The sequence below is a fragment of the Cynoglossus semilaevis genome, chromosome 18 (assembly GCF_000523025.1).
Source record: "Cynoglossus semilaevis isolate Cse_v1.0 chromosome 18, Cse_v1.0, whole genome shotgun sequence".
Lineage (NCBI taxonomy): Eukaryota > Metazoa > Chordata > Actinopteri > Pleuronectiformes > Cynoglossidae > Cynoglossus > Cynoglossus semilaevis.
Genome location: NC_024324.1, coordinates 7,340,879 through 7,353,228, shown reverse-complemented (window position 1 = coordinate 7,353,228; position 12,350 = coordinate 7,340,879). Strand labels below are relative to the sequence as shown.

The window sequence follows — 12,350 nt, the reverse complement described above, 5'->3', positions numbered from 1 at the left end:
TGGTGTCTTTTCTGCACAGTCATCCACTCTCCCCTTCAAATACTTCTCTCTTGCGGCACCTTTTTTAACGATTTTTAACCCACTTTTAATTCCGCTCGTCTTTTGTCCATTCTCATTCTTCTGCCTTTCTCTCCCTCCTGTGCAGTGTCTCCCTCTGTCACTCACTCAATCATCTGCCGCTCGCCTCTTTCATTCGCCTTCATTGCTATGCCTGTGTGTTCAATGATGAAGCGCTGGAGTCCCGCAGAGTCCCCATAATCACTTATAGTCAGTATAAGCAGATTTAAATGCTCAATGTGTATGATGGATGACGCTGGAGCTGCCTCATTAGGAGTGATTGATTGGCCTTCCTGTGTTCCTGTGTAATTAATATGTCTCTCCCTCTACCTTGTCTTTACCTCTGTGTTCTACAGCTTCCCCACAGAGTCCTGGTGTGCTCTTATTACCCTTTCATAAAGCCAGTCAGAACACTGGAGTGCATGTTCTCCCTCAAAGGCCTGCGCTGAATGCCATCACCGCTGCCTCGTTAGCACTTCTGCAAATTCATACATTGATTTTTACACACTTTAACCCCTGATTATCTTCCAGCTCTCTGTAGACTTCAGCGGCACCGATGGCACCCTGTCCCTGCGAGTCAAGGGTGTGGGCACCGACGAAGACCCAGTCAGTGTTGTTTTCTCTGGGGAGGCAGTGGAGACGCTAATGGACCTGCGCTGGCACAAGGTTGCCATTAGCCTTCAACAAGAGTCGGCCTCCCTCCTCATAGACTGCAGCTCTGGTGAGACCAAGCTGCTGGAGCCACATGGAGATATGGCAACTGATGGACACACCATGCTGGGCATACGGGCCTCTGATGCTGGACCTGTGCAGGTATGATAATAATATCCATATACACCTCAAAGAGGCTAAACAGCACTTAGTGTGAGAAAACACCAAAAATAAATACATTGAAGAATATATTAATAATCCTTTATTCTACTTTTAAAGTGTAAATTAATCATATTTTGTCGTCCGTAAAAAAAGTAAAAAATTAGACAGTGAAGCTTTTGTGAATTTTAACACCTAATATTTTGTGAGCGCTCCTGTCATGACAGCGGGAGAAGCCTTTGACTAAAGATAAGCTCTGTTGTGCAGACCAGTGAGTGACAGCAATAACACTGGTTTGACTGTTTTGTGAGGTCAGTGTAAATGTCACCTACATTTATTCTTTGAAAATGTGCTGACCTTTAATCTCCCCATAACAGAAATGCTTTGAAAGAACCAAAATCCCTCAGCGGGACTTAGACCGTAGAGAACGATGGTGCGATGCTTTGCAGCATAATGATATTCAGTACACCCTTGGTGAACGCAAGCCTGATTGTGTGGCCTCTTTTCAAGCCCACATCCACATAAAGCCATGCTTTTTTTAAAGGCTGTTTTAGTGAATGTTTCATTTTTATGTTTGGAATTTTCAGCTTCTGTTAGTGCAAGTGTTAAAGTCCTATACCATTAGCTGTGTCTGTGAGTCAACTTTTCTTTTTTCTTTTTTAAGTCAGTTTCATTAAGTCCTGATTAAAAGGGGAAATGGACTGCCTGGGAGTAAGAGCCTAAAGACCATCGGTCCTGATGCGGCTAAATAGACTCAGTAATCCATGCACTTAGTTTTGATGATAAATGAACTGGTCCAAGATGGAAGCAGCTCAGTTCTGCTGTCAGCACACAGTCATTTTTCACACATGGTCACATGTCCTCATATAACACACACACGCACGCACACACACACACACACGTTTGTACTGATATTTCACAGCACGGTCACTCTACGATTTAAAACTAGCTGTATAAATACACACTGGTACATGGCCACCTGTCTCTCTCTCACACACACACATATGTGCAACCCTAATACTTTATGCAAATGGGCAATAATTTGCTGTCGTCCGTGTTTACTTCCTGCTTGAAACTTTATCTACAGTCTTTATTAAACAAACTGGGGGACATATGGAGGCTTAACAGTCTGTTTTAATAGCGTCATCCTCCCCCCTCCTCCCCTCCCAACTCTTACTTTCAGATGGACATCCAGCAGGCGGTGCTTTACTGTGACCCATCTCTTGCCATTCAGGAGGCCTGCTGTGAGATACCTGGAGCGAGGGTAAGTCATTCCGACAGCCTTCACGAACTAATTACCAACAAATAAAATATTGACAAAGTGGGTGATAAAATATTCACAACAGCCATATGATAATGCCTGTCATGCACAAGCGCATAAACGTCAAGAATGAAGTATTATATATGTTTCTTTTTTGTCACACTGGTTTGATAATTGACTTTGCACTGACCGTTCAAATTACTAAGTAAAACAGCAATTGATGGAATCATCTGTTTCATTTGTAGACCATAGATAAAGTTAACTCAGTAAATCCCCTTTGTTTGTTTGGGTTTTTTTTTTTGTTGTTGTTTTTTTCTGCTGTAAGGAGCAGCTGCCGGAATTGCTGACTCAGCATTATCTGAATTAACCAAGTCTCTGCGGTTCCCCGGGAGATTTACTCTCGTTAATCTACATCCATTCACCTTTTCTGAGCTCAAATTGAGCCGAGGTGGTCAGAGAGGAAAGAAACCCCTGGCTTCCTGCCCACAGATATTGATATGCAGGGAGAGTCCTGACTGTAAACCACTCCATCAATTACCTGCACAAATATGAAAAGGCCTGTCTTATTACGTTGGCTGAAAAATTCTTCGGAGGCTGTGTTTAACATGGGGTATTATGTCCACAAATTGACTTTGGCTCAGAGTAATACCATTGTGTGCCATAATGTCACATCAACTGTGGTTTGTCAATAGTGTTTGCTCTGTGAATGTGTTGAATTGCTGAGCCCGAAGTACGACTCGGCCTTTATTTGTAGCTTCGGAAACGCAAACCTCAACTCCTTTTTAATTAGAGCCTTTTCTCTCGGTACCTGCCGTCTTAATTTGGTTTTCTGTGGATTTTCTGTCCAGACGGTTGTCCGAGGGCGAGCCCTCTTACATTGCAGAGTTTGAATTCTTGTTATAACCACTTCAAATAGATACCTTTGCTTTGGAGGTTGTTTGACTTAGCACCTGAAGTCAGTAAAGGGACGATAATGGTACTTGGATGATCTGTAGCTACAGAAACCAATGTTCATGTTTAGCCTCTTGATGATGTGCTTATTATCAGTGTCATTACTCTACTAGATTCATATATATATTTAAAGCATATGTTGAACAATGTGATTATTGTATTGTGATTATCATTACTAATTACACATACTGTTGTCAACTATTCTTCCTACTCTGAAAAGTAAATGGTTTAACTATATTCAATATAATATGAAACACGTATGTGTCATTGTGAGTTTGACAGGTGATTCATTAGAGTAAAATTACTTTAAGTGGATGTGTATATTTCTAGGCATAACAAAGATCTAACACAAACATTCTTGCCCTTTTACCTCAGTGAAAGTAAAATAACGTCTGCACCGCCGGTTAAAAACGCAACCTCAGGACTCGCCTAATTTTCTATGCACTCGATCATCCGTGTGCGAGACTGCACCTGACTGTGGCGCCTGTTAGCATACCGTTTACTCTTCCTCTGACCACTAACTCCTCCCCCTCTCCTTTCAACCAAAACCACAGAAACATGTTGCTGAGAGCATTACTTTGTCTAATTATGGAGTGAGAGTAACAGATTGATCACAGCGGGAACTGTAATCAGGCACATTAGTTAGTGAAAAAAAGTCTAGTAAGAACAACGTTCTGGTTCTTACTAGACATTTTGGTTGAACCCTTTGACAGTGGATATGTCAACGGCTGTGATGTTAACTGGAATTAACATTGATAAAGTAAATAGAGAAATACATTTTATATTTTTTCTGCAACATTGCATGCCAATTATATATTTTATATTTTACAACATGATAAGTATGATTTGTACTTCAGGGCACAAGGAACACCTTGGCCAAATTCTCTAGCTTGTTTGACTGTGTCTACACGTGTCTGCTGTATTACTTAATAATTTTACCCCTGGGTTGAAGGAAGCTGGAGATGCTCCGATTCATGTCCACACAGGAGAAAAGTAGACTGGAGTTGTCTCGTCTTTTACTTTTCCCTTTGCTGAAGGCAGGGATCAGCTGCAGGGCTCCCTTCAAGCTAAATTAAAGTTTAAAATAAGAGGGTTACACACCAACCTGCATGGAGCTCTTGCTCTCTCTGTCTCGTTGTCTCGGTTGTTTTCTTTTTGTGGTACTAATAATAATTATTTTCCGTTAGTCGCAAGTCATTTAAATTGCACACGTCTGCAACAAGCAGCATGTCATCAGTCCAAATGTAGATGTGACCTTTGGCTGACCTTAGCCCCTGTACTGCTTACAGTTTTCTTTAAAGGGGTGACATCTAGTGCACCATTCTAATCCCTGACTATTAGATTGCCACTAATAATTCTAATAGGAGTGAGTCATCAGTCGTGTGTCAAAGTGAATCCATGGCAGTCGGGGATACCACGCTGCACTGATAAGAGCTGCTGATCAAATTATACTTTAATTAAAACCACAAAAGTGAGATACTTGGTCGTACTGAGAGCTTATAATATATATGCAAATACACTTTTCCAGTGAAACGTACAAAGAAATGATCACAATCAAAATAGTAATCAACATCGTCGTCCTCATTTTGGCCAGAATTATTTATTCTTGCACACAAAGATTGTGTGGATTTGTGCAGATACAGAATTTCATTAAAGATTTGCTGTGCTTCAAATTAAATTATTCATGCTAATGAAATGTTAGCAACAGATTGACAGTCTATTACTTTCACTAGGAGTGACCAGGATGGAGCTGAGATGAGCAGATCAGAGGGACAGTTGTGTTGTTTGACTAGGGAGTTGAGATGGAGACAGGTGAACTTTAGAGTTATGGACATAGACAAGGATTTTTTGGTGTAAAAGCAGAGGAGGCAGCTGATCCACCGTGGTGATCCCAGAGACATGACACGCTCCAGTCATTTGACTGGTGATACTATAATGGATCATAAAGAAAGGAAAAAAAAAAAGTACGTCGTGAAAAATCGTAAAAATTAGATTTAACATCTGTTCTACAGACATTGTGGCCGGCCACATAACAAGTTCCAGATTAGATCAAACAGTTGTTAACATCAGCCCAAAGCAAAATCACATGTTTGAGGTATAAAATTTTTTTTTTTTTTCTTTCCTTACAGTGTCCTCCCGATGCTCCTAAGAGTCGCCGTGCTGCTGAAAATGACCTGCTGGAGAACACATTCAATCAAGTAAGTTAACAATAAACTGCATTTTTTGCATTCATTGGGTCCAAAGACTGTGAAAAATTGGAGCATTGTATTCACAACAGCAAAAAAAAAAAACCAAAAGAAAGCTGTACATTTATAAACTTTGAGACAAAAACACAGACTATTCAACCAAAACAACAAGATTTCCATCAGACACAACACAAACAGAAACAGTCAGTGTCGAGCAGCTTTATTGACGAGACAGTGTGAGTCGTCTCAGCTGCTCCTGCTGGTGAACAAACACCAGCCTGTAGGATATTTCTTTTTAACTTAACTTTAGGTTCTTGATCTTCTTTGATAACACTGTGAGAGAGATGTTTTGGTCTTTGCTGCAACCTTTACCACTTTAGAGTTTTGGACGATATTCGCCTTAGCTCAGCTGAGGATGCCAGATGAGTTGGACCAGAATAAAACAAGTGGAACTGGAATACTGGTGCAACTGTTGTCAGTGATTCAAACAGTAGGGCTGGGTTGGCTGTAGCTCAGTGGGCAGTAGAGTTGTTTTATAACTGAAGGTTTTAGAGAACCTGTCGTGTTGGCTATCAGGACCAACAAAGTACTGTAATAGTACGACCCATTTACTAAGTATATTGTTGTGCTTTGGCTGTTGATCCATGTTTGAATTATTTACATCATTTTCAAACTCCACTGGTGTAATTTCCCTGCTGAAAATCAAACTTTTTAACAAACCTGAGCTACAGCACAAACCTGCGTAGTAGTCATCTAAAACACTGAAATTACTCTTTTAGAAATATCAGTAAAAAAATTCAAACAGAATTTTACTTCAACCCATAAGAAGTTGTCATTTGTGATATAAGAAGTTCACCAAAGAACAAATCTAGACACTGGGTCCTTGCAACAGTCTGGACTGCAAAGCCAGCAGCAACAGAAAATCTCTCCTCAAGAGACACCTCTTAGTCAGACTGAGGGTACTCAGTCATTCAGAGAAGAAAAAAAAAATCTGAAGTATTTGGCCACAGAGACATTTCTTCTGTTTGGAGGAGAAAGTGTGAGTCATAACGGCCAAAAAACAATGTCCCTACCGTGAGGCATTAGATGTTTGGAAGGATTGAATTATCTATGAGGAAAGGCAAACAAAAGAAGTAGTAGGACTGAGTGGCATTTCATGGTTTGTCCCCAAAATTGACAAAAACTCAAAAATGTGCCAGTCCAATGCTGTGACCTAAGTGTTTAGAACAGTGTTTCCGTTTTTGAGCCTTGGCAAATACTATAGAATCATATAGACATATGTAATGAAATATTATGTTCTTCCAGTTTGACTTTACTGACAATTTACTTGCTTCACGTAAATTTCTAAAGAATTTAATAAATATTTTCTCTTTTGGGAAAGTAATCATAAATTGATTCCATTGAGAAATGCTTGATTTAAAATTCTTTGCGCTAATATCCACTGTATATGTTCATATCCAGTTTAGTAGAAGGTTAATGGTTTGTCCCTCTGGCACAAGCTGTACAGTACAGACATAAAGACTTTTAATGTTTCTTTATTTGAAGCCAACCATAACAAGTTGATTGTCTGAGAAGGAGGTTCATCACCTTCTATTGTTTTGATTCCAATGGCCATTGATTCAGAAACCCTAATTCTTGGCCGAGGCATTCTTTGAACAAAGCAACATTAAAAGTGCTGACTGTGATTGTTCAGTGTCTGTGAACAGTGGTGAGTAATCCTCATATAACTCCTGATGTATAAATGGAAAAAACACATCTTCCACAGATTTATACAGTTTCCTTGTTGTCGTCCCTTCCACCGCTTTATATCCATATATTTGTTTGCATATTTTCCATTTCTCAATCAAAATGTGTGGAAACTTTATTCTTTTTTCTATATAAATATAGAGTGTACTAGAGAGTACTGGCATTAACTTAGAAGTCTGGCAGACTGCAGGAGACAGTAATCAATCTCATAAATGTTTCCAGCCAGACAGTTAACCAGACTATAACTCAGAGGTGCCTTTCTCCCACTCTCTCTCCCTCACCTGACATTCCCCCGCTTCCCCTGTGCTATCACTTACTTGGAGGCTGACTGTTTAATTTGGGCATCAAGAGGTTTTATCCCATATGGTATCATGTTCTGGCCTTAGTCTCACCACCGACTTTTCTCTTCTAACAAACTTAGCTGCATCACAGATGTGTTCCTGTCACTAATTAATGAATTATAACCTGCCCTCATTTCTTTCTTCCATGTATCTCTGAGGTTGTGTTACATTTACACGTGCAGGCACAGACCTGAACGTGAATACTCACGATAACGTCAGGGCTCCTCTTCTTCGTCGTCTCTTTGTTAGCTTTGTGTAAATCAACTGTGGAAAAAATGACATTCCAGTGTGCAGACCAGGTGTTAGCGCTGTTTGCAACAGCACACGTGGATACGACTATACACGACTAGAATATTTAAATGTACTTGTTTTTTTACTATTAAAAAGGAAAAGACATAGGGTAATGTAATAAGTGCATCACATTGGTTTAAATTCCCAGCATGCTCTTCTCTGTTCCACTGCTTATTTTCTAAATTTACATTATTTTAACGGTCCGTTGTCAGAAGGCTGAGCAGCCTGGCACCATCTCACGTGATCAACCTTCCTCCTCCTAACATTCCTCCTGGCTTTGTTCAATCTCCAGAGCCAGCTGTTGCTTTCATTTCCCCGTGAAAAGCTTGAGAGATTGACAAGTACGGCATTGGCTGTTAGAGCAGTGAAACGGTGAAATAAATAGCAATCTGGGGGTCTCACGTGCTACCAAAGCTTGCATTTGAAAAATTGAATTTTTCTTAAAATGACACCAGTATTAGTGACATTTCTGCAAAGTACAGTAGCAGCAGTAAAGTTAGCGACCTAACATCTACCTGCTGTTGGTCTAGTGCAGTTAGATGAACTCCTCAAGTGTCTGCTGGGAACTTTTAGGTTCTGTAAGTGAGGTGCGGCAGTCGTTACAAAACTTGGTAAATTCTTGGATGTTGGTAACTTTAGGCAGCACCAGACGGGCTGCTTCCCTGCTGCTGATGTTGTGCCAAGCAAAGCTGATGGACTGGATTCAGACGGGAATAAGCACGGCATCAGTTATCACTCCAAACATTTCCAAGATAATAAATAGTTTCTTAGCTTTCAGCTACTGATATCCTTAAATTTACACACCAATTCCCTATGCTGTCTGATTTTTAGCGTTTTGTCTGCACATCATAAGCTGGTATGAAACAATCCACCAGCTGGTCAGGGGCCTACCTATTTCCTCCGGGCTACAGTATTAGACCATTATGCAGTAATGCTACAAACTGTCAGATAATCTGTTCGAATGAGGTTATGATGCAGAGGCTCTGTCTCTGTGTTTGGTTCGCAGCAGTCTTTGCCCTCCTCAAGTATGACAAATCTCACCCACACTGTTCCTTATCTCCCGTCTCTGTAAATCTATTTTCCCCCTCTTACTTTCAATCCAGCTCCCTGTTGAGAGGTCATCTTGGTGTCGGAGGACCCAGAGCTTCCTTTTGTGTCTCATTTTTCCCTCTCTGAACGTATTTCTGTAGTTGACTTGAACCAAATAGGTTCCTTTCAGCGTTCTTGTCCTCGGTCTACATTTGTAGTGTAATGCTGCACATCTGGTTCCAAGACTTCATTTGCCTCAGGGATCACAAGGTTAAGTTTCCCTCTATTTTCTTCTTGACGTAGTCTTTTCCATCTGTGTTTCCCTCTTCTCATGCCCGCACCAGTATTTGGCAAAGTGAACAAGGTTTACAGGGATGCACAACACATGTAAAAATATGGAACCGCCTGAAGGCTAGAGGATATAAAATTGCAGATTAATTCTGTGATTCAGTCCTTTGTTGCAGTGTGGAGTATTTTGATGAATGTGATTGACTGTCAATACATTTGGATTTATTTTGTATGAACATTAGAGTAGCTTACTGTTTGACTGTGGTATTTAGACAAAGATAGGAATCATTTGTGCAATTATGTAAGGGATGTATTTGAGAAATGAAAATCAGATATTACATTTTAAATTTTCCTTTTTTTTTTAATTGTCCTTTTTATTTATATTGCAGGACGTTTCCTCCTCCAAGGACCTGGCAGAGAAGGTAAGATTCGCAGTTCACACCCTTTATTTTATAAAAATTAAAATGGAACTTGCAGTGGCTCAGACCAGATCGCTCCACTTGAGGCCACTTAGTTTGTGATCCAAAAAGTAAAGATTGCGTGTTTTTGACAAGAGCGGCTTGGTTATTTTCCCGCTCCTCCTGTGATGGCTCTGTGGGACCTGCTGTCTAACAACAGTGGGACAGCAAGTATTATGATCAGGCTGTCTGTGTGTGTCCATGTGTCCCACCTGGCAGGGCTTTACCTTGACTCTTTACCAAGGAGAGCTTTCTGCTCAGTCTAATTTTGTTGTTTTGTTAGTTTTGAAGTGTTTTCAATAAACCAGTTGACAGAGCAAAAATACAGAGGTATAAGATTGGGTTTAAAGTAACTGAGAGGGACAGGGACACTGTGTCTGCATGCTGTAAATGAGGCGAAACCTTTGTTTCCTTCTCCTCATTCACAGACAGCCCGTGAAAGTGGTTAAAGTTGGGGTGTGCAACCTTCAGCACTTAAAGTGCCATTTATTACAATTTTACCACTTAATAAAATTCACCATGAGGCGCGAGCTGAAAAATTAGGTGTGAAATGTGGAATTGGCTCAAATTGATTTCTGTAAAAACGCTATCACAGTCACAGATATTTCATTATTGTAAGGCTATATCTACTACGTCCACTGACTGATCAGCTGTATCAGTCGTGGATGGCTGTGAAGCTTCTCAGTCATCCAGGTAATTTAATCCAAAGCAGTGCAGACCAACTGGACTGTGTTGGTTTCCTGGAGATGTTTCACCTCTCAACCATTCATTTGATAAATGAATGATATTAAATATCATCCTTACACAAATCCAATGCAAAGATTTTGAAGAAATGCATGTAGCTCAGGAGGTACTGATTTGCGTAGACCTTTGTGTGATGGGATCCAGCAACAGAGGGTTGTCGATTTGAATCTCAAACCTGGGTTTTGGTGTGTTGAGCTTGCGCCAAAAATGCCTTCATGGGCTAAAAGAAGTAGACACAAGAATGGTTGCTTAATAAATAAATAATAAACAAATAAATAAAGTACTGTCTTGTCTTGCATATTAAAAATATACCCCATATGATCTATGGCCACTAGAGGGCATCATCTTCACAACTTTATGCTGCCTCTGCATCACTAATATATATTACTAAAATACGCAATTAAACCATTCAGACTAACTTGAACTGATGCTCATGGTTAGACGACATCTCCTCCTCCAGAGAGGGCTTTAGGGAAGCAGAACTGCTCTAACAAGTTCAACAGGAAGTTGTTGAACTTTTTAGATCTGGTACTGTACATGAGCATTTATGTATTGATATTGTGTTAATCAAGTCGTTTTGTGTTCATTCTTGGATACTTTTGAAATGTGTTTCAAAAATAAATGCAACTATTTCTAAATTATATATATTTATATTAACCTAAACTTCTCATTATGGCATGTATCTCAGTCAGGACCTTTACCTTTTACCTATTATTCTGTTATTCACTGGCCGTGGACATGAAAGAACACAAAACAGCAGACATTTTATTGCTCCTGTGTGTGCTAACTAATGCACTGATTCAATGTAGGTTATTACTGGGCTTCAGTGTGTTGCTAAACTTGCCACTGGGGGCTCAGGGAACTAAAAGTGACTTTTTCAGTGGTGTGAATTTAATCTAGCCGAATTCCACAGCTGACTGTTTTTACACAATGGAATTAGTATAGCACCCAGAGGAATCTATGTTGTGCAACTTGATATCTAGATTACATGTGCTGAGCCACCACCAACTGCAGGAATAATGTGTTAATATTATTATGGTAATGAACTTGCCAAACAGAAGAGAAGGTTTAGGTTTTACCGTGCAACGCTGTGCCCATGGTGGATGTCCGTTGTTTTTTGTTTTTATCACGCAGCTTCACTTTTACTGCACTTGTGCCGTCCTGCTTTTGTGAGTCATTTCTCCATGTATAATTTATGTTCAAACATCATTGATTTTTTATATTAGCATGTGCTGGTTCTTGCCCTCGATATTCAGAGTTCTGTCAACACGGAGGCACTGCCAAAAATGACGAAAGTGGAGCGTTCATTACAACACAGCACGTCTCACTGATGGATTGGTATCACTAAATACTTGAGCAAATGGAGGACCTTTGTATATGCTATACATACATATATATATATATATATATATATGTATGTATATATATATATATACACACAATAATAATATTTTAACGTAATCTAAATGCACAAACAAACGAGCCATTAAACCGTTCGCAAGGTTGACATTCTTGATAACAAAAAACGAGCATTGGGAAACCCAGTGTGTGTTGCCATGCATGCTTTGTTAGCTCTGCTAGGCTAACTTTTCTGTCATCATGAACCTACACAAACTGTTATGTACCATTACTATTCTACTGCTACCACAACTACTACTTGTTTTGTTGCTTCTTCTACCAACTTCAACTAATACCAAAACAAACTGCAAAGTGAATTCTACATTAAAATAAACTACTGATAAAATAAAACATTTTCTTCTGCAGATCTGACCCATATGTCACCTATCCTGGAGACTTTCAATTTAAAAAAAATCCCGTGTGGTTGTACTGCTCTAACCTGACAGAAATTAAAACAGATGGTTCTCCTGCTGGAAGCCTGTGTATTTTTTTGGACATGAGATTAAACCTGGGAACCTGTTTGGATGATGGATATAATAGAGTTTTAAAAATATTCAGAACTTACACACTGGCCACTTGCTGTTAGCAATTATTTGGGTGATAGAAACTTTCTCTAATCTTATTTTAAAGCAGCAGCAACAGCATTGTGAGCTTATGTAATGACAGAGATGTTGGGCTGTAGTTGTTGAGTACACAAAGGAACTGTGGTTGGTTAATAGCAATCAGGAAGGGAACACACACAAAAAAAACAACCAAGACACCACTGGGGCTTTAAGTGGAACTATCAGAG

General features: G+C 39.7%; 1 protein-coding gene across 4 annotated transcripts in view; it reads left to right on the top strand.

The window, feature by feature from the left end:
• col16a1 (collagen, type XVI, alpha 1) overlaps window positions 1–12,350 on the top strand; it is a 58,950-nt gene that overhangs the window by 20,662 nt on the left and 25,938 nt on the right. For all 4 annotated transcript variants that reach the window (XM_025065398.1, XM_008331423.3, XM_008331425.3 and 1 more), the window contains exons 6-9: window positions 589–870; window positions 2,051–2,131; window positions 5,209–5,277; window positions 9,350–9,382. In XM_025065398.1, coding sequence (XP_024921166.1) covers window positions 589–870; window positions 2,051–2,131; window positions 5,209–5,277; window positions 9,350–9,382 — 465 coding nt within the window. The remainder of the gene's footprint in view (window positions 1–588; window positions 871–2,050; window positions 2,132–5,208; window positions 5,278–9,349; window positions 9,383–12,350) is intronic.